The sequence below is a fragment of the Puma concolor genome, chromosome A3, assembly GCF_028749965.1.
Source record: "Puma concolor isolate L17-30 chromosome A3, mPumCon1.1.hap2, whole genome shotgun sequence".
Classification (NCBI taxonomy): domain Eukaryota; kingdom Metazoa; phylum Chordata; class Mammalia; order Carnivora; family Felidae; genus Puma; species Puma concolor.
The window spans coordinates 123,428,673-123,451,634 of record NC_141669.1 but is presented as its reverse complement, the minus strand read 5'-3'; the positions used below and the strand labels follow the sequence as shown (position 1 = coordinate 123,451,634).

Here is a 22,962-nt window from a genome sequence, read left to right as displayed (position 1 = left end):
ATGGGGCACAGCCGGTGGCTCAGCCGGTTAAACATCTGACTTCGAATCAGGTCATGACTTCATGGTTTGTGGGTTTGACCCCCCACATTGGGCTGCACGCTGGCAGTGCAAGGCCTGCTGGGGATTCTCTCTGTCCCTCTCTCTCTACCTCTTGTTTGCATATGGTTGGTCTCTCTCTCAATCAATCAATAAAATAATAGCCTTTGACCTCCTCAAATCAGCTGCTCCCCTTGAGGTCCAGCTTGGGGAGGCCATGCTGGGTGGTCATCTTCCTAGACATCTCCTCAACATCCTGATTTATGTTCACTTCTCCTGCCGGGGGTCTAGACCATGTTTCTCGTTCGCCCCTGACTCACCCAGCAGGGACCCTCAAAGGAAACGGTGGGGGGGATGTTGTTGCACAGGGCAGCTGGCAGGGACACAAGATCCAAAAGCTGGTCTGCTTGGAGGGCATGGAAGTGGCCCAGTGTACCAGTCTGTCCTCCCAGTTACCCAGGTCCCAGGGCCTCGTTGGAGTTCCAGGAGCTCATGGGCCCCTACATCCCTGGCCTGAGTTGAAGCAGTCATTAATCACCTTTTAGGTCAAAGAGTTTCAGTCCTTCCAGTCAGTCCAGACACCAGGTCTGTCTCAGGGGCTGATTCTCAGTCTGATGCTACTCATGACTTTCAGGGGCCCCCATTCCATCCAGAGCAGAAGCCTAAACCTTACAGGGACCCCATTCACCCCTCTTACCCCATCTCCCCTCCTTTGTTCACCGGCCCCTTGCCACACAAGCTTTCTTGCTGTTTATCCAGTCAACCAGACATGATCCCAGTTCAGGGATCATGCTCTTCTCTCAGATACCCACTTAGCTGACTCCCCTTCCTGAAGTCCTCACTCACCTCACCTTCTCGATTCAGCCTGCACAACCCAGTTCCTCGTGTAGCCTGCATGGGTCTTCCCCAGCACTCCTGTGCCTCTTACTCTGTTCTCCTGTGTTCTTTTTCTTTCTTTTCTATGGCACTTACCATCCGCTAACATACTAAATCACAGACGCATTATGTCCTGTATACCTCTCTCCCCTCCCCTCCTGCCCTGGCTAGTGGAAGGTGAGCTCCAAGAGGGCAGGGGTTTTATCACTCTCTTCACTGGCATATCTCTAGTGCCTAAAATACTGACTAGTTTGTATTAGCTCTGTAAATAATTGCTCACTCAAGTTGAACAAATCTGTGGTTTACCCCAAATCCCCTCAAAGACCCTCTAATGTTGCAAACTGAGGTCCGACTGACCTGCTTGGTATCCTACCAATCCCTAGGCATTTCCCAGGGTCCATACACATATGGACACATTTTAGCCTCACAGCAAGCCTTTTCTCTTAATGATGAAAGAGTCTGCTTGAAGATCCCCCATCTGCTAAGCATCATGGCCACAAACCAACCCCAGGCCCCCAAGATCACATGCACACTGTTAATTTAAGTCTTTCAGAAGTCAAAGTTCAGCCTTGTGTTCTCTTTGAATCATTACTGATAAGACTCCAAACTGATAAGATTCAGTATCTTTCAAACCCCTTCTCAAGTAAAAGGTAGGAGAAGGTTTATATCTAAAAAGAAGCACAAGAATCCAAGAAGTATACTTTACTATGAGGCAAAAGGAAAAAAAAAAAAAGGCAAAATCCCAAAGCCAATTTCCTTTCCAGTCTACAGCGTGGCTTCCCCCTACAGTGGGTGCCTAATGAGGCATGGCTCTGGAAGACCAGGCAGTCAGACTGTTCACTCCATGGGTTTTACTCTGCCTTCCCCAGCTCAGGACTCCGTCATTGCCTTTGCAGCAAGCCCGCTCACATGCGCCATGTAGAGTCGATGGAAGTGCTGTGCATGGAAGCCAGCCAGGCTTGTCTGACCCCAGCACCCATGTTCTCACAGCGCTGTCCACAGGCAGAGCCACAGAGCAGGAAGAACCGAGGTCCCTGTCTCCAGAGGTGTTCTGCGTGATTCCCCAATGATCCCCGGCATCGCCTCTGAGGGTGTCTCACTTAGGTGGGACAGAAGGAGGAACTGAATAGAGTCGGCAGAGTTGTTGATGATAAGTTAGAACTCCTTGGGGACCACAGGTGCGAAGATGGATGTCACTGGCCTCCATGAAGGATTGGGATGGGAAGGGAAGAAGGTGCTAGAATCAACGAGGAGCTAGGGCATCACATCTATATCTTCATCTCTAGAGGGCATGGGCTTTTTAGGGAGAAACCATGTTAGCCCACAGTTTGCACCCTCTGAATTCTGATATTCTGTGGGAGGAGAAGATGTTGGATGGAATACATGTCATGTGTCCCTGCAGAGATAATAAGCCTGGGGCCACCCCTCTGCCAGTGGGCACTTGGGGGAGGAAGAAAAGCTTGGTCCGGTATCAGGAGACCTGGGTTGCCCCTCAGGGGTGCCTCCTAGCCATCTGGCATCAAATCAGTGTCCAGCAGGAGAGAGAAGGCATTGAAGCAGTGATGTACAAGGTTTTGGTGTTCTTTGCTGAGCTGCGGCCAGGCTGAAGGACAGCGGCCCTGGTCCCTCCCTGTGATGGCCGAGTGAGGACATGGGCAGTTAGCACATGGCCCAGAAGTAGCCTGCAGATGGGGGAGGCAGTCCTAACTCCTGGCACCACCAGCGGTGTGGGAGGGAACCACATACTGGAAACACCAGCCCCACCGGGTTGTAACATCGGTGCTGTGCTCGGCACTGCCAGATGCTTCTCCAAAAAACTGTTCTGTCCACTCACGAGTCCTTGTTTTACAGATAAGAAAGCTCGAGGCTGCCACTGCTTGTTCTAGACCGTATGTTCTTAACACAGTGTTACCACCCACAAGAGATGAAAATTGGCTCTTGCAGGGACCAGGATGCTCAAAAACCTTCCTCTTGTATTCAGATGCATAATAAAGCATACAGTACACAAGCAGCCATACAGATACGTAAAGAGTCCATATACAGCTATCCAGCGTACCTGTAGAGTTAAAACTTCATGAGGGAGATTGAGGGGGGAAATGACTAAATGGGCTTCTTAGGAGGTGATCATGGCAAGGGAAAAAGGGTTGAGAAACCCTGGTCTAGACCAGCACTGTCTAGCCATTAGTTATATGTGACTGTCGATCACCTGAAATGTGGCTAGTCCGGATGAAGATGCTGTGGGAAGTGTCAAATTACACGTACCAGATTTCAAACACTTAGGAGGAAAACCAGGATGTAAAATACCTCATTGATCATTTTGTGAGGATTATATGGTAAAACAATAACATTGTGAATATCGTGGGTGATCATTAAAAATTAATTCCATCAGTTTCTTTTACTTTTCACATGGCTCCTAGAAAACCTAAAATGACAAATGTGGCTCACATTCTGTTTCTTTTTTTTTTAATTTTTTTAATTTTTTTAAAATTTTTATATTTATTTCTGAGACAGAGAGAGACAGAGCATGAGCAGGGGAGGGGCCGAGAGACGGGGAGACACAGAATGTGAGGCAGGCTCCGGGCTCTGAGCTGTCAGCACAGAGCCCAACTCGGGGCTCGAACTCACGAACCGTGGGACCATGACCTGAGCCGAAGTCGGTCGCTCAACCGACTGAGCCACCCAGACGCCCCTCACATCCTGTTTCTAGTGCTGCTGCAGACAACTTTCTGCCAGGATTTGTACCTGAGTTTTCTGACTCCCTCCCGGGCTGTCTTGTTATCCCACAGCTGGCTCCTCAGAGAAGATCCGCCTACTGTGTGACTTTAGGCATTCCCCTTAGCCTGTCTGAGCCTTGGTTTCTCCTGAGTGCTTTGAAAATGAAAAAGTTCCCTCCAGCTGTGAGGTTCCACTGTGGACCCAGCTGAGGGCCTGGGGTCACCACAGGTAGGAGGGTGTGGGCTCCCTGATGACCTGTTTCACCAGAAATGACACCTCCCTAAATAGCAGTGCTTCCTGCTGTGCGTCTGCTTCTGGGAAAAAACCACATGGGCAAGATTAGAAGAAGGGAAAGCTTCCAACCCAAGACCAGCAAAGAAAGGCTTAGAATAAATGACCATTTTACCCAAGAAGGGAGAACCAAAAAACAATAGCTTCCATTTCTTGTGAGCAGGAGGAGACAGAACCAAAAAGGCTTTCACAAAACCTTCACCTGCCAATTGGGACTCATAAAACATTTTACATACGTGCTCTCTTGGAGTGGATTGATGTTCAGGTCTCCAATATGCCCACCCTTGTATTCCTTTCCTAATGCCTAACTTGAGGGGGAGGGGGTCATAAAATCAATTCTATTTTAGTTTCATGAGGAAGATGCCGAATGAGAGGAAAATGCAGTAGCGTGAAACTTGAGCCTTCAGCCCCCTGCTGCCCCAGAATGTGTTATTATGTGATCAGTGAAGCTGTCCTCAGAAAGCCCTCTGGAATCTACCCCTGCCTCAGCCTTCTAAGGGGGAGGCAGGAAGCTCCAGATGGGAAGGAGAGACCCTCTGGGGCGCTCTGGAATTGCAGTCTGGCGGCAGGTCCCCTATCACCCTGCCCCCCCAACCCCCCCCCTTCTCCAAATTTATTCCACCCCAGTCCTCCTGAACTTTGGTTTCCATAATCCCCAGCTCTCTAACCTGAGCTCTCCCCATACCTCCACATTCCAGCCATGCCCTCTCACTTCAGCTAAACCTTCAGCAAACAGGTTCCCACAGTAGAGTTTCTGGTGTGCCAGCGTCTGGAAACAAGACGGGCCCGTCTTCATGAGGACAGCAGAGCCCTGAGGCGAAGCAGCTGGAGTCTAGACCCACACTGCCTGGGTTCCAAGCCTGCTCTGCCTCTCACTAGCTTTGAGAACCCTGGAAAGCGACTTCTTCTCCTTAAGCCTCAATTTCCTCATCTGTAAAATGGGGCTCATAATGGCACTAGCCCTCCTAAACTTGTGATGATTTAAGTGAGTAATGTGTGGAAAGTGGTTGGCATGGCTCCTGGCAGATGTTGAGTGGCAATAAATATTAACTCCTATCATTATTATTATTGTAATGAATTTCTACAAAAAATTTCTACAAATTTCTACAACCCTCTGGGAGGCAGAGGGTTGAGCCTTCTGACCTGTGGTTCCCACAATTCCAGATTAGCCAATCAATGTTTTGTGCACATTTTGGGCGAAAATGCCACACAAGGGGTATGCCTTTGTCTATGCCGTCTTATCAGGAGGCATCCAACGTCCATATTTCTCATTACTGGAGTTGCTAACTTTGATCACGTGGTTAGGAAAGTAGCATGCATTTATTGTGTTTCCTTTTTCGGGATATAAAAGTGAATAAAATGTTACCCATGCTCCCAAGAAACTCTCAAGTCTGATGGACACATGGTGTCCTAGCTACTATTGGCTATAACAAACCATGCCAGAATTTAGTGGCAGAGAGCAACAACTTTATTCTGCTCACAGATTCTGGGGGTCAGGAATTCAAAAGGGCATGACAGAGATGGCTTGTCTCAGCCCCATGATGTCTAGGGACTCGACCAAGATTCAAATGACAAGGGGTGACCAGACAGAGAAGTGGAATCCACTGAAGGCTTGCTCACTTACCAGTCTGGTGCCGAGATAGCCTGGATTCAGCATCTACACACGGCCCCTTTCTGTGCCCCACACATCCTCACTGCTTGGCCACCTCTGATACGGCAGCTTAGATGCTATAGACCTAAGTGTCCTCCTGCGGACGGGTCAGAAGCTGCATTCATTGCCTTTATGACCCAGCCTCTGGAGTCACACAGCATCCTTTCCCTTACATCCTATTTGTGAAATCATTCACAAGTGGTCCCAGACTCAAGAAGCGGGAGATAAGCCCCATGTCTTGAGGGGATGAGTGTCAAAACATGCTGGCCATTTTTAAAAATCCACCAAAACATGGGAAAGCACTGAAGGATCTTTCTACTTATACAGGTTTGGCAACTCAGCCCCAAGAGGGCAAGAGCTTCACCAACTTGGGCCTCTTAATTACCAAACATGTAATTTAATCGAGGGCCAACTATGTACCAGACAGGTATGGACCCAGCTGCCAGGGATGTTCACCAAGCCCCTCCATGGGGTGGCAGGCCCACACAGACACACCCACAAGCTGGGTGCTGGCCATCACAGCAGTAAACGAATAGAAACCAGACCCTGTCCTCTGTGAAGGATTCCCCCCGCCCCCCCAGGCTGTCTCTGCCAGCAAGGCCTGTGGGTGGCACTGTAAGCTTCCAGGGAGCAGGGTCAAGGGATTATTCAACTTCTCTCACATCTCTGCGCCCAAAGCCAACTGGAGAGGAATTGGTCACGCAATTTAGCAACTTAACCAGGTTAAACTCAGCAGAACGGAAATCAGCTGAGTGTGAAGTTGGAAGGCGAGCGGCTTACATTTAGAAACCCAAGAAGTATTGCAATGCAGACTAGAAGCAACTGGGAATATCACTAGACAGACTCATTAAGCAAGAAGGTTTCTGTGAAAATGACAAAATCATAGCACCCAGGGCACCCCAGCATGAGATTAAAAGCTGAAAGCAAGTTCAAGCTTCATATTATTAAGCTGCATTATGACAGTTTAGGAAGAAAGATTTTAGAGCCATCAGAGTTTCTGGTGGCTCTGTTATGGGAATCTGACTGTGTCTTTGAAATTCAGAGCAGTTTGACAGAGTGAAATGATCAGAATATCCCTCCCTTGTGAGGACCCTGAGGAGGGGAGAGGCAGACACTGAGAGTAGCCCAGGGATAAGGATTAGAGGGGCTGTGGGGTGGGGGGCATGTATTGACAGGAACACACTCACCAACAGTCTGTCCAGGAGCTGAAGGGCAAGGTGTTGATTTAGGGAAGGGAGTGAGGTGCCCAAGGTAAGCACCAAATAAATGTTAGTTCCTGTTATTACCACCTGCTGACCAAACTTTGCAGGTTGGGTTGCTGGGTGGTGAATATTAATGACCCTGGGCCAACTGGATTCTGAGCTTGCTTTCTCCTAGTGTTTGATCCCAGAGCCACCAGGAAACCAGCCAAAGTCAGTGAACGGGATATTGATTGGAAATCAACAAAAGCCATGTTGGGCAAACAAGCCAGCTTCCTTCTACAACACCTCTTTGATCCTTGGCAACCGAGGGTGTGCACACACGTCTGGAACGAGCTCCCTGCAGGGCAGCCGCAGGACTGACCGACCCAGCCATTGTAGGCACCGTGCCTTGTGCTGGCAGCTCCAGGGAAGGAGCGCAGCCCAGGCAGGTGCTGGCACAGCAGACCAAACCCACAGCCTGGGCCTCTGACCCTGGGAACCACAGAAGGCTGGCAAGCCCTGACAGGTGTTAGCAGAGCGCTTTGGCAGGTGAGGTTACAAAATAGATCCTGGGCACTCAACTCTCAGTAAGTGGTGGTTTGGGGTTTCAGCATAGGTTCTGCGAGACAGAAATCCAGTGGTCTTCCCTCCCCCACTCTTCCCGTTCCTGAATGTCGGCAGCCTCAGAAGGACCAGGCCAGGGGACATTCACAGATCTTCCTATTGGTGTTCAGCCTTAGAAGTCTCATCACCTTCAGGCCTGGTGCCAGTGTTGGCTCCTCCTTACTCGCACATTTGTGGGGATCTTCACCAGCCAAACATTCTGATCAGTAGGTCTGGGATAGGCCCATGAATCTGCATCTCTCACAAGCTCCTAGGTGATGCTGATCTTATCTTGCCTATGGACCACAATTTCAGTAACACTGTTCTTACCCTAGGGTATGACCTTGTATCTCTCTTAATAGCCTACCATCTCCTTTAATGGCTCTCTATTACCCTCAAGGTAAAATTGAAGCACTTAAGTATTCCCAAAAAGCCTTCCATGACCAACCTCAAAGCAGGACTGTCACGTTCTGTTGCATAGTTCGTGTACTGCACAAAGACACACCACCAAGAGGGTGAAATCCACTAAGCACCGCAAAGCCCTGGGCTGTATTTGCCCGTAGGACTACGATTAGGCATTAAGAAAGGTATCTTTTTCTTGTCACTGAGGCACCCTCAGCTCACTGATGTATGGTGGGGGGGGGGGGGCGGGGGAGGCTGGGATGGAGAGGGCCTGCATCTGCCTGAAGAGGTGCCTTTTCCTAGTTTGCACAGAAGCACTGCACAGGCCGGCAGCCATCCTCCCAAGAGCATCTCTGCAGCTTCCACTTCCTCCACTGTCCTCTGTCTCCCAGCTTCTCTCACTCCTTTACCTGGTTAACACCTTCACACTCTGTGGGGAAGACTTTGTGGCCCCGGAAACCTTCTCTGTCACAAGAAGCACCGTCCCTTCCTTCAGAGCAGTAATCCTCCTGTGCCTTTGCCACTCCTTCCTGTGGGTGTGCGTATCTCCCTGACTGGACTGTAAGCTTCCGAAGGCTCCCCACGGCTCAGCATGGGCCCCAGGCAAGAGCTCAGTGAATATCTGTTGTAGATTCTATTCTGCAGCCACGAAGACCTCACCGGTGCCAAAACCCAGCCTGCCACTTTTTGTTGTTGTTCCTTAAACATTTTATTTTGAAATAATTCTAAATTTACAGAGAAGTTGCAAAAATAGTGCAGAAAAAAAATAGTGCACAACTTCCCTGAATGTTCATGTTTACGTAGTCATGGTACAGTTATCCACTCTGAGAATTCACATCAGTGCTTTACTGCTGACTAGCGTGCAGACTTTTTTCTCAGATTTCCCGAGTTTTTCTGCTGGTGTCCTTTTTTCCTTTCTAGGTTCCCATACAGCATTTAGATGTCACGTTTCCTCCTCCTCCTCCTCCTCCTCCTCCACTCTGTGATAGCATCTCAGTCTTTTCTTGTCTTGATGACCTTGACAGTTTTTAAGAATCCTGACCAGTATTGACTCTGGGTGTGTCTGGTCTTTTTTGTTGTTATTGTTGTGGTTGTTGTTGTTGTTTTTATTGATGGGCTGAGATTCTGGGGCAAAAGCCCACAGTGGGTGTGCACCCTTCTCATCACATCATACGAGGGGGCACTTGAGCTCAAAATGACTTTTCATTGGTATTGTTGACCTTGATCACTTGGTTAAGGTGGTGTCAGCTGGGTCTCTCTTCTTTAAGCTAGTCTTTTTCCCCTTTTATCCTAGGTCTATTTAAAGTGAGTCACTAGGGGGAGGGCACCTGGGTGGCTGCGTCAGTTAAGCATCTGACTCTTGACTTCAACTCAGGTTCTGATCTCACAGTTCATGGGTTCGAGCCCCACACTGGGCTCCACAGTAACAGTGAGGAGCCTGCTTGGGGTTCTCTCCCTCCCTCTCTGTCCCTCCCCACTCTCAAAAATAAATAAACATTTAAAAATAAAGAAAGTGAGTCACTAGGTCCATCCTCAACCAGAGAGGAATTAGGCTCCCCTTCCTCGGGGGGGAGGGGTGCCAAAGAATTTTTTCTGCTGCTCAAGCCACAACAGCAGCTAGTAACTCTGGGGGAGATGAAGCTGTGCAAACGTTTTATTCCTCCTCAGCGTGGTCCACCAGCTCCAGCATTCACCCACAACCCTGCCTGCAGCCATTACCACTGTAGTGCTCCCGTGGTCAGTTTCCTTCCTTCAAGCATGCCATGTGAGGGCACGTTTCCTTGGCACAGGCCACATTGTGTAACTCTTCTGCTTAATCCCCTTTATGGTGAAGGGTCCATTTCTACCACTCTCATCCCTGGCTGCCCAGTCAAATCTCCTGGAGAAATTGAAAACGGTACCAATGTCAAGGCCTTTGTACCCAGAGAGTTTGACTCGCTTAGTTCAGGGTAGGGTGCAGGCATTGATATAGTGTTTAAAAGGTCTCCAGGGCATTCTGTGCTTTGGAGTCTGGGCCGAGGAACATGGGCCCAGCCCAACACTGTGGCAGCTTCTCTGGATGCCTGTCCTCACTCTTTATGGCAGAACTGGTCACTCCCAGATCTGTGCTCCTCCAGGACTCGGTTTCCTGCAATATCCATTAATGCCTCCACTTGTCCCCAAAGTCAGGAACTGGGTCTTCTTCACCGATGTTTTTTCCAGAGCCTGTAGCACAGAGTAGGTTCTCGGTGAGCATTTGTTGATTGAGAAAATGACCCCGTTTCAACAGAGGCAAAAGCAGTAGCTGTCTGTGCACAAAGTGGCAAACCCATGCGTTCTTTTGCTGGCTCAACAGTGTTAGAAACACCGGGAGCAGCAGTATTTGTGTCATTCACTATCATTTCTCTGCTGTTGTTACAGTCCTCCGCTCTCAAGGAAAAACAAGGGCCCCATGGCCAAGAAGTCACTGGCATGCGCATTTCAGCCATCTGTGCATTCACGCTGTTGCAGAAGGAACATGTTTGCATTTTATTTTTTAATTTTCAGGAAACCAAGAGACAACATTAGCACTTCTAACAAGAAGAGATTACCTTGAATAGATCTCTTTTTGTATGTTTACCTTGGAGGTCACCAAGATGGCTAAGACCATGCCTGTAACACTTTTATAGTGGGTCCAAAAAAGGACAAAATATTTTAACCATTGTTTTTTTTTTTTTTTTTTAGTTTAAAGAAAAATAAAGTTAATGTAACTGTTTTTAAAATGAACTGACCGTGTTGGTAGCCTTGTTAAGACTCGACTAGGTTGAGACCTCCAGGGTATGGGCTGGAAGCCATTGGAGGAAAGTCGGGAGTAGATGGGATGCATAACTTCAGGGTGCTGACATCCCCCTCCCCCAAGGGGCTTAAGATGAAGACAGCATGGGCATAGCACGAACATGCTAAGCTATAGAGGGTGCTTCTGGAGCATCAAGCTGTAGGAGGGCTGGTCTTGATGCAATTTATACTACCCCCACTGCCGGCTGATGCTGTTAGGGGTTTCCTCCACTTGGCATCATCTGTTGTTGAGTGAGCTCTTTGAACAGCCCTCTGGTCCTCCCAGGGCATCTCGAGGTATTCTAGTAGACTTATCCAAGTTCTTGCCGCATCATGGCACCCACATTCACACACGAGCTGAGAGATGAGACCAAGGTGAAGTAGAGGCAGCAGAGAATGCTTCATGGTTCCCATCTGTCCTTCTAGCATACCACCTGATGGCACACATCACTTCCCTCACGCCAGCTTTGACTTGACACCTCTCTTGGCCTCGGTTTCCACAGCTAAGAAATGGGAATGACCATAAAGAGCCCACATCTTCTTTTTGAGGATTAAATAAGACGGTGTTTGTGTGAGGCCCCCTCACAGTGCCTGGCACAGAGTGAGTGCCCCCAAGTTGTGTTTTTGTCCCGATTGCATCTTCTGACCCTCTTCCCCCTCCCCCGCTTCTGCATTCTGGCCACTTCCTTCATCCCTACTTTATCTCCTATCTTCCCTCAACCCTCATGTAGCATCTCATTCTCAGGACGAGAATCTTGTCAGCTCTGCCATCTGAACTCACCCGGTGCTCAGCCAGTGCCCGGAGCGTGACGCGGCCCCATCTCAGTGTGAGTAAGAAACAGGCCCTTCCTGATGGGGCTCTTTGAGGAAAATCATTGCTTCTGTTCCTCCTGCCTCTCTTGCCCCATCCTCTGTAGCCCAGGGTAGAAGGGCTGCTTGTTCCTCTGGTGTGCTGTAGCCAGAGCCTTGATGCAAAGGCAAGAGAAGTCATTCGTGGACCCCCTGGAGCCTTACTTCTGAGCAGAGGGGCTGCTTTCCAGGAGTAAAGAAGCAGGGGTCTCTCTGCAATATAAAACGGAAACTGAAGTTAAGATTATGATTTAACCCTTGAAGAACCCCTAGCCTCAGGGAAGTTAAGCAAATTGCTCAAGCCACCCAGCTAGTTTGATCATTCATTCATGCGTGCAAGGGGAGGAAGTGTGGAACAAAATCTGCCTCAGATCCTTGCCATTTTGGAGCTTAGAATCTACTACAAGGTTCAGCAGACTCTTTCTATAAAGCACTGGAGAGTGAATATTTTAGAGAGTGTGAGCCATAGGCCCTCTGCCACAATGACTCAAGTCCCACCCTGGTAGTGGATAAGCAGCTGGAGGTGATACATAAACAAGTGGTGTGGCTGTGCTCCGATCCACTTTTACTTACCGAAACAGATGATGAGACCCATTTGGCTTTCTGGCTTTACTTTTTCAACTCTTGGGCTAGTGAAACATTGAGTGAAACAATTGCATGGTTAAGTGTAAAATTAGTTGTTCAAAGGAGGGAGATGTTATTTGGGGGAACATAAAGTAGGTGGACTGGAGAGTCAGAGGAGGCACTCATGAAAAGTGACATTGGGGGGAGGGTGCCTTTAATTTATTTATTTTTTAATTTCAGTAGAGTTAACATGCAGTATTATATGTTATGGTATTATAGGTTCAGCTGTACAATGTAGTTATTCAGCAATTCTTTTTTTTTAATGTTTATTTCAGAGAGGGAGAGAGACAGAGTACTACAAGCAGGAGTGGGGCAGAGAGAGAGGGAGACAGAATCCAAAGCAGGCTCTAGGCTCTGAGCTGTCAGCATAGAGTGCAATGTGGGGCTTGAACTCATGGACCATGAGATCATGACCTGAGCCAAAGTTATCTACTTAACCAACTGAGCCACCCAGATGCCCCAGTTATTCAGCAGTTCTATACATTACTCAGTGCTTATCATGATAAATATACTCATAATCCCCTTCCCCTGTTTCACCCATTCCCCCACCCTCACCCCTCTGGTAACCATGTTTGTTAAAACATCATTTTAAGTGTGATGTAAGGATAAGGAGTCATTAATTGGGTGAAAGGGAGGCATGGGAAGGGAAAAAGTGTTCTGAGCTGACAGAATAGTTGGTGCAAGGGTCCTGTGGCCAAAGAGACTGCAGTTCTTTTCAGATATTGAAATAGAGTCTTGGAATGCAGGAGGGAGGGGAGGGGAGGCCAGCTCATGCAGAGAGCTGATGAAAACCACAGCATAAGGACTTGCTCTTAATCCCAAGAGCAATGGGGGACCACTGCTTTTCTGATACTAAGGGGTAATGTGACTGGATTCTCCTTACAAAGTGCTCATTCTGGCTTCTGGCCAGGAATCTCACTGACAGCAATCAAAAGAGACTCAGGTTGACAGGCAGCTCAGCACCCTTTCCCCCACAAACTTTTTATTTTATGTTTGCCATTCTAACAAATCTTGCGCTTCCTCTGCTTCCAAAGATTCACGTTACATTACACATTTTACGGCCACAAGCTCCATCCCATTCCATTTTTCTCACCTTCTGGCTTTCCTTACCCAGTCCATCCCCCCACTAACTTCGTAAAACTTGCAAGTTAAATTTTTTAGAGACTATTTCTGACAAAGCAGTGGGAATTAGATTTGGTGAAGCCCTTCATAAAAAATTGAAGGCACGCTATATTAACATACATTGATTTATTCATAGTGTTTCATTACAAGTAAGTGAGGATCCTGTAATACCAGGAAAGGTTAGGAGAGCAGGGGAGCGCGGTATATTATATTGACAGCTCGGTGGAAATTGAGTCGCTTTTGGATTGAATTTGGAGTGCAGAAAAGGAATTGGCTAGTAAATAAGGCATGAGTTTTACCTCCCAGTGTCTGTATATCAGTGTGGTTGCCACCAGCCCAGGCAGGGGGACGGGGACAGAATTTCAAAAGGATGCGTGAGCACTGGTAACCTGGGCTTGGCTGCCACCCGTCAGAGCTCTCTGGGTGTCTCTGTTCTTGCGTCATCAGGAAACCTGAATCCAGCTGCACACTGGGGACTCAGCTCCCCCATTTGCTTGGCTCACCACTGCCGGCCACACTGGGTTTTCCTCAGTTCTCCCAAGACTGTTCCTACCCCGGGCCTTTGCCCCGGTGGTTCCGTCTGCCGAGACCCTAGAATGTTTCACTGCTGCTCTGACTCTGTGTTATCCTCTGCCATCACCTCACTTCTCCCCTGAGATACCTCCCTGAGCACACTGTCTTAGTTTGGTGACCCTGAGACACCAAGAGGTGGGAGTGAGGAAGGGAAAGGAAGGGACGGTAGCCAGTGATGGATGTGTTTCCCAGCCAGCTATGTTGGAGGCAGTCTGAGCGGAATCCCTCCAGGAAGTCCCCTGGGATGCTGCAGGAGTGTCACATGGGAGGAGCCCAGGGACCGTGTGCATCAACTACCATCATTCTAGCTGCTGGCGGCGCCAATTACCCAGCGCAGGCGAGTGCCGCCCCCCCCCCCCCCCCCAGGACAGCCCTCAAGCACAGAGAGGCAGATGGTTGCCTTGTTTCTCTCTGAGAAGCGGAGCAGGTGGGGGTGACCAGAGGGAAAGCTGGGGACAGGTTCACTGAGGACTTGCAGGACAGGTATTCCTGCCCAGGCTTTGCTTGCAAGGTGCCCAAATCCTTCAGCTCAGCGTGTTTTTCCTCTGGGGCTTGCTCTGCTCTGAGGAGTCCGGTCTGTCTCCTCCTCGGCATGTAGCGTCAATTGCTACTGCTTGACAGAGAGAGAAGTTACCTCTTTCTCTAAAACGCATGGCGCCCTTGCCAGAAAACGCAAACAGCTTATTTTTGATGTGAAGTTGGTGTGTTCCTGTTTCTGTCTGGGTTTGGCCTTCCTGGCACATAGAAGACATTCTTGACCGAAGACAAAGTGATAGAAGGTGTGTGTGTCGTTGACCTACATTGCTCAGAAAGGAAGACACCTGGGCATGGGCTCAAGCTTGTGTTCACATCGGCTGTGTATGCAACAGTTGTGCAGTGCAGGCCCCAGGGTGCAGGCGTATGCAGGACACGTTTGTGAAGGAACAAGTGAATCAATGAGTGAACGCATCCTTTAGTTAATGCGATGTTGTCTCCGGGCCGGGCAGCAACTTCTAGAGTAAGGAGCACAGCTTTTAGATCCAACAGACCTGGGTTTAGTCGTGTGTCAAGGGTAGAACCCTGAACAACCATGAGAACGCATGGCCTAGAGCTACACATGACAGCCCGCACGCCTCTCACAACCACAATGTGGAGCGAAAGAAGCCGCCCTGTATGCTTCCACGGATAGAAAGTACAAGAGCAGGCAACACTAGTCTGTGCTGTGTGTAAGTCAGGATAGAGGTTATCCTTGCTGAAGGGTGGTGGGGAGGGATTGGAAGGGGGCACGCAGGCTACATCTCGGTTCTGGTAATGTTCCTTCAGCCGGGTGCTGGTGATACGCGTGTGTCCGGTTAATAAAAATTCATTGGACTGTATAGTTTCTGTATGTATGTTATACTCTAATTAAAGACATTTTTTTAATGTTTATTTTTCTTTTTGAGAGACAGTGTGCAAGCAGGGGAGGGGCAGAGGGAGAGGGAGACAAAATCCAAGTCAGGCTCCAGGCTCTGAGCTGTCAGCCCAGAGCCCGATGCAGGGCTTGAACTCACAAACCGTGAGATCATGACCTGAGTCGAAGTCCGAGGCTTAACCGACTGAGCCACTCAGGGACCCCTAATAAGACATGTTTAATAGGACAAACTAGATGAAACAAATAAACATACAATCCTGTGTTTGTCACTTTAACAACTGTGTGACCTGCAAATGTGGCACACAAAAGTGTGATCTATGGGGGCTGGTGCTGGGATGCCAACGGTTTTTGTTACTCTCACAGCAGGGTAAGTGCAGAAATAGAGAGTGAGCACTTAGAAGCTCTCATGGTCCCTTGACATTGCCACAGCCCCCCGTGTGGGAGGACTGGACGTGTCTGGTTACACAGAGTGCAGACTGGTGTGGCTATTACCAGACTCACATGATGAGTCCCACGCGATGGGGTCTGCAGAATATTATGGGTCAGCAATGGATTGGGAAACATGAAACTGGGCCTTCACCACAGAAAGTTTGGAAAGTGCTGACTTAATGCAGGTTACTTTCAGTTGAGTCTCCATTTCTCCAACATTTAAATGAGATAAATATCCTGATGCCCCGAGGTTTAGGGAAGAGGAACAAGATACCGCGTGAGAAAGCAGCAGAGAGCACCATGGGGAGGAAGGGGCGAGGAGGCTGCATTCTTAAGTGGCCTTCCAAGCCATTCTTGTCAGACGTCACACATAAACACTGCTCTACAGCTGTGCTGTCCAATGTGGCAGCAGCTGGCCACACGGGGCTACAGAGCTTTTGAAACTTGGCTAGTCCAAATGGAGATGTGCCATAAAGGACAGACTACATACTAGATGTCTAAGACTTAATATGCATAATAGAATCTAAAATATCACATTAAATGTTTATGTTGATTACAGGTTGAAATGCTAATATTCTGCATATATCGGGTTCAACAAAATGTGAAAATTAATTTTACTTTTTTTACTTTCTTTTCATGTGCCCACTAGATGATTGAAAAGCGTAGGTGTGGCTCACATTCTATTTCTGTTGGGCAGCAGCACTCTGGCGCATGTCCACAGTGCTCTTGCGAGGCTGGGACCATCTGTAAGGTGGACGATCCCAGCAGAACTTGCTGTTCAAACTTACATGCCTCCTTCTCCTTTGCTCTCCTGACATTCCCCTGGATGAGCTCCATCTAGCTTCCCGCGCGAGGTATTTATTTGTTTGTTTGCTGGCTTGTTGTACAGATCAACTACAAGGCTGTTGGCTCGCTAGACCCGAGTGCCGACCTCTCCAGCCAGCGGGGGAAAGTGTTCAAGCTCCGGAATGAAACCCACCACCTCTTTGTGGGTCTGTACCCGGGGACCACCTACTCCTTCACCATCAAGGCCAGCACAGCAAAAGGCTTTGGGCCCCCTGTCACCACTAGGATTGCCACCAAAATTTCAGGTATGTGTCTTAGAAAGGGGAAAGGAAGAAGGGTGGTCTGTTTTTTCCCCATTCATAATTTTCCTGGGAGTGAAAAAGGGCAGAGCCAGCTGTCACCTCATGGTATTGGAGCAAGTAAGAGGATGCATCCCCTAGCGTGTATCACTGTAGTTCGTGAAGAAACCAAATCCACAAACCTCCTAAAGTGTAAAAAACATACTAATTAGACTAGACCAGAGGGAACACTAAGTGATTCACCAAATAATTTATCATACAATTGCATTAAATAGGACGTCTTCTTCCCATACAAATTCGTTTGTAAAAATATGATTTCTTTTCAAGAATATTCCTTTCGGCAGTACAGGGCACAGCCATAGGTTCTCATGAAATGTTGGATGGATGGATGGATGGATGGATGGATGGATGGATGGATGGATGCATGAATGTTACAATGCCATGGGTGTCTGAGATTTCACCCGCCTGGTCACCAGTAGGGTCCCCTCCACCGCCAGACACATTCAACACGGAATTATCTCAGATCCCATTTTACAATTTACAAGTTTTGCAAATACCTCTGGCGTGCATGCATACGTATTTTGCATAGACACCCACAGTTGTTTTTGCAACTTAATGTTTTCACTTATCTTTATACCATAAGCATCTAACATGTTGGTACATTGCTTTCATGATAATGTTCTGTCAAGCGGATGGACGTAATTTAATTAAACATTCCCCTGTGGTTGCATGTTTTTAGAAAATAACTCTTCAGTAAACATGTTACAGAATACAGTTTAATTCCTTGGTTTGGATTATAACTTTAGGATTAAATTCCAGAAATTAAAATACTGAATTAAAAGGGCTATGGGTTTTAATAGCTCATCATACAGATGGCTAGATTAGCTTCCCAAGGGATTAGACTACGTCGGGGATAAGAGAAGGGAGGGTCTCGTGAAAAAGAGAGAGAAAAGATAAGAGGAACTAGTTCATCACTGCTGTAATTTGCATTTCAGATGTGTTTAAGGAGGTCGACTCTGCTTTTACATCTTTGTTAAGTACTTACACTTCCTGCATTCATCTGTTTATGGTGTGGAACTCTTTGATTGCTGAGGGCTAGTGGCCACATCACTGCCATCCTTCCCCTCTATCTTCTGCACCTTGAAGGGACCCACAGGCAGGTTGGAAGGAGAACTGTGCTGAAAACCTGGGATGCCATGTGACTCTCACCCAGCCCTTTCCCAGTGTCCTCCTTCTGGCCATCCTGGGTGTCTTTAGGAATGGCAGCAGGGGAGGTAGTTAGCAGGAGTTCTGTGCTGAGTGCCCTCCTCTCTCTGTCCAGCTCCATCGATGCCGGAATATGACACAGACACCCCGCTGAATGAAACGGACACGACCATCACGGTGATGCTGAAGCCTGCTCAGTCACGGGGAGCCCCTGTCAGGTGAGGAGGGTTCTTCTCCTGGACTTCGTGCTTTTTCTTCTCTGCACCGTGCAGTGCCCATGAACAGGACTGGCTAGAAGTGAGGCTTCTGGAAAATGAGAATCAGCAGCCCCAAACTCAGTTCAGGGGGTGCCACTGGGCCAAGAGTCTCTCCCCCAGCAGTGAGGAATTAGGATGGGTTCAGAGGGAACATGCTGATGGGGACATGAGGAGGGCTGGGAGAGAACTTCCTGGAACACACCTATGGTCAGTTTATTTAGTGGGGTTGGAGGCCTGGAAACAGAATCTCCTGGAAGGATATCCTTTCCATATATGACTGCCATAACAGACACATGGACCGACTTGCTGAATTCTACAAACAAACTAATCATGTAAATGGGACAAGACCTCCGGGCTGGTCCAGTTAGGGCCTTGGGGTACTAGAGTCCCTCAGGAAGACTTGCAAGGTCATACTGCTGACTTTCACAAGAGGTTGTTGGAGTTGAGGAGCATACTTCTGGCCAAGGCAGTGCAAGTAGTTCAGTAGCTAAGCTGAGCCAGTGCAAGTCCCCAGGCTCACGGTTGCCAGGAAGGTGGGCATCTCTTGGAAACAACTGCACTCTGCACAAGGGCAGTGGCTTTCAAATTGGCTCAGTTCAGTTAAACAAGCATGTATTGAGTATCTTATCTACCAGGAATGGTGGGGCATAAGGGACCCAAATGATTCATTTATTCGTCCATTCCTTCAACAAACACCTGTTGAGCAAGTTGCTCAGGGCCAGGCACTGTTCAACCGCTTGGGAGATGGTAGCAAACTAGCTGTGAATAAGTCATTTCCTAAGGAAAGTTAAACTTCAGTTGGGAAACAAGAAACATGAAAACATAATTGCAATACAGTGTATGCTTATAGAGAAGAAATTCCCAGCTGACATTCTCAGGTGACACCGAGCTGTCTCTTAAATGTGATATAAGATGTTGCCAAGGCAGTAAGAGGGTCGAGCATTAGGAAGGCATGAAGGAGAGAAGCAGCCTGATGCATGGGTAGTAGTTAATCCAAGGCTCTGGAATTTACTTTAGCATAAAGGTCAAGGCAGGAGTGGTCGGGTGAGAATGGGGGCCATGTTTGAGAATCTCCAGTTTGTTTGAGGGGTCACAGGAAGCCACTGGATAGCCACATGCAATATCACTCTTGTGACACCAGAGACTGGGAGACCAGCCAGGATGGAGGCAACTGAGATGGTCTAGTTATCTGTTTTCCAAACCGGATCCAGCTCTACCCAGAAACTGTAGGTGGCGGAGCAAATGAAATCAACTGCAGCAATTTGGAAGTTCTCATCTCTTCTAAAGATTTTGGACTGTGTTCTACCCTAAGTCAGGTGAATCCTTCAGGCCTTGCAGTGGGTGTGCGTGGTGTTTGTGGAGCACCTGGCTATAGAACTCTCACCTTATGTTCTCCACATAGGAGAACTATGTTCTCCACATATGTTCCAGGACTGTCCTACCTGTGATGAGCCAAAACAGGTGGTGGCTCTTATGTCATATGAATAATTACTTGAGTTACTACTTTTCTTCCTGTTACTCTCATGCAACATTTTCATTTGATTCTCTCTGTACATGGATTTCACTCTCTTACACATTCTCTAAGTGATGATCCTCATTTTCACATGAAGAAATTGAGGCTCAGAAGTGCCCAAGGGCACACAAAAAAGTAGGAAAGCTGAACTTGAGTGCAGGGCCTACAGGTGCCAAATCATGTGTTCCGTTCAGGCCACCAGTGCCTCGCTCCCTTTCCCAGCTCTTACCTCTCATACAGCAGCATCAGTCACCATTTCAAAATCTTAGAAAGCTTCTCAGATGATGAAAGTATGGTCCAGAAAAAAGCAACAGCTTGCCCCACTTTACACAGCAAGTTAGCTGCTGACCCAGGTGCATAGGTCAGATCTGACCAAAAGCCCACGACCTTTATATTGCAGACCCAGGTACTCCCTTTCATTACTGCAAGGCTACAAATCAGCAAGGGGACTTCATCACTTGCAATCCCACTGTGGCTTCCCGGCAGGTGCAGATTCCATGTAGCTCACTGTAGTGTGCTGGCTGCTGGGTGGGGCGATGGAGAGGACCTGACTTTGGTGGCAGCGGACCAGCAGTAGATTGAAATCCCGCTCTGACACTACTGTGTGACTTTGGGCGAGTTACTTAATCCCCCCTGACTCTCAGTTTTCCTTATCTGGAAAGCATGGATGGTAGCTATTTCGCAGAGGCTTAGCACAAAATACGGAAGTACCCAAAGCAGAGCAGACCTTCGAGAGTTATTTGTTAGCTTTGCTTCTTCTCTGTGGCACTTAGGAGGTTCTTTCAAAACAGTGTTTGACAATCTACCCTCTCTGTAGGGTCACGGCGTTCTCCACTGCCTTCCTGTTCAAATTTCCAAAGCCTTTTGAGACCCTAATTCCATGATGGGGAAGGAAGGACTGTTGCTTTTTACTTAGGAGCCCCTAACTACTTTCCAGCACAAAGTCTCAGAAAAACTTCTTTTTAAAGAAAAAAATTTTACTGAGAAAGAAGCAATCTTGGTTTTGCCCAGTGGCAGGATAAAGTTAATTCTTCTACAGAGGATTCAGGGTCCCATCCTCAAGATGAATCAGATTATATGTCTGTGAACCCCTGAAAACTCATCGAAGCCAGCTGAACACAGATGGGAGTAATTATCACCATGTTTTATTGGGCAGCTGGCTGCTGGGTGGGATTGCAAGTAAGCAACTGTTACGTTCCAAGAGTTTAACCTTGACTAACCTATTAGAATTATTACATCCCTGTTAGAAGTGAGGAAACCAAAGTTCATGCTCACATAGTCAGCAAGTGATAAAGATGAGATTTACATCCAGCCCTTCCCAAAAGGGGTCCTCTGAGCAGCCCAAACTATTTTTTTCTGGGGAAGCTTTCCCAGTTCCCCCAAAGAGGTGCCCCTTACACTTTCCCTCTGAGCCTACATGCTCTTAGTTGCACATCTTTGTAATAAGCTCATACATCCTAAGACTGTAGTAAATTAGGAGGTGGGAATGGAAATGCCCCAGTAGCAGTGAGAAATGACAGTGAGTAGCAGCAGAAAAACAGGGCAGGTCTACAAAACAGACACAGAGATTCAGCAAACAGGGAGGCATACGTGCTGTAGCCCCTCACAGCCATGGGTGTTCATTAGCTGTTCTGGTTCAACTAAAAATGTAGCGTTAGGTTCTGTGTCTTCAAGTTAAAAGAGGCTGCTGGTTTCCATTTAACAAGTAAGCCCTTGCTGCATGTCTGTCCCTGTACATAAATTATCTGTATCCTCACAACGTTGTGATAATCGTCTCCCCCATTTTGCAGATATGGAAACTGAGATAAATAGAAACCAAGTAAGTTGACTCAGGCCACAAAACAAGCAAGGGGTACAGACAGAACTTAAACTCAGTTCAGCTGACCCTAAGCCAACACTCATTTCTCACAGCCTCCCGAGGAGAAAGTTGTGCATAACATACTTTGGTGACATTTCCATTGGGGGAAAAAAAAATTAAATGTCACTGCTCAAAGGGGCAATGCTTGGTGTCTGTAAATGTCTGACTGCTTTTCTTCCCAAGGCTCTGGATCATTGAGAGTGGGTATAGGCTCAGTTTCTGGGATTATTTTCAGACTGTTGCTTGGGCATTTGCCAAGAAGGGAAGGAGATTAACCAGTGCCAGTTAGTATGACTTCCAGGTCAACTGCAGTGACAGCAGTGGCAATATCCCAGTAGATTTCAGTTACCTTAGCCCTCGTTCACCTTGAACTCTAGGCACTAGGATGCCCATCTGGGAGGCAGTGGACCATTAGATCATTCAACACATATTTATTGAGCCCTTGAGATGTCCCAGGAACTGAGCTAAGCAATGGGGATGTAGCAGGAAACAAGGTAGATACACACCTGTCCTCTTGAGCCTTAACTTTCAGCAAGTGTGCATGTGAACAGGAAGGGGGCTGGGGCATCAAGCAGATGAGCAGACACAATACTGAGCTGAAAGTGGCAAAACAAGATGCTTTGAAGCCTGTGGGGACAGTATATTGATGGAAGAACTGCACTGTCCAGAGAGATGGGCACACCCCTGACAAGCAGGCCAGTGAAGAGTCCCGCAGGTGGGGGACATGGGGGCATAGAGAAGACGGTGAAGGCTCCTCTCTAACCACAGGGCACAATGAGCTCACTAGATAGATTGGGTCACGGATGCCTGGACTCCTACTTTATAGTTGAATGCTCCTTTAATTTCACTGTATCATGTGATCATCACTCAGTGAGCTGGGTGGGGCATACCATCTCTGTATCACAGGAGGGAGCTGAAGTCTAAGATACTGAATGGTCCAAGGTCATGGAGCTCATTCTGCACAAAGTCTGTGTGTGGACCTTGCTTCCTGCTTCTGAGTTCATTGCTCCCTCAAGGAGTTCTGGGTTCCCCGTGTCTGCGATGCCGAGTGATGACTCAGTAACTTTTCGGTGGGGCTGTTGTGGAGTGAGCTTCCAGTAACTAGAGAATCCGGGGCAGGCAAGATGCCTTCCCAGGGGACCTCCAACCCTGGACTATGCAGGCCCAGCCCGTAACTTGGGACCCCGCATCTCTGGGTGGAGCAGCCCATTCTCCAGCAGCCTCACCCCTGGGCCTCAGCTGCAGGCCCCACCCAAGTAGCTTTCTTCCTCCGTCTGCCAGCAGCGTTCTGGTCCTGGCTTAGCCAGACCCCAGCTCCTGCTCGGCTGCTTGCTGCCCCTGGGGAGCCCCATGGGTCTAATCTACTCTGCCTGGTAGAACTGAGCACACAGGGAGGCGAGGGGGAGAAGGGTGGATTGTTGTGCGGGGCTCCTGCACCCCCATCCCTCCATCCAAACCACCTCGGAAGCTTGGCCTATTTTTCTCATACTCCACAATGGAGATTTATT

At 48.2% G+C, this 22,962-nt stretch overlaps 1 protein-coding gene across 16 annotated transcripts in view; it reads left to right on the top strand.

Moving 5' to 3' along the window:
* Positions 1-22,962, top strand: part of PTPRT (protein tyrosine phosphatase receptor type T) — a 1,080,869-nt gene that overhangs the window by 759,927 nt on the left and 297,980 nt on the right. For all 16 annotated transcript variants that reach the window (XM_086702238.1, XM_086702233.1, XM_086702237.1 and 13 more), the window contains exons 10-11: positions 16,425-16,626; positions 17,942-18,044. In XM_086702238.1, the coding sequence (XP_086558364.1) occupies positions 16,425-16,626; positions 17,942-18,044 (305 nt within the window). The remainder of the gene's footprint in view (positions 1-16,424; positions 16,627-17,941; positions 18,045-22,962) is intronic.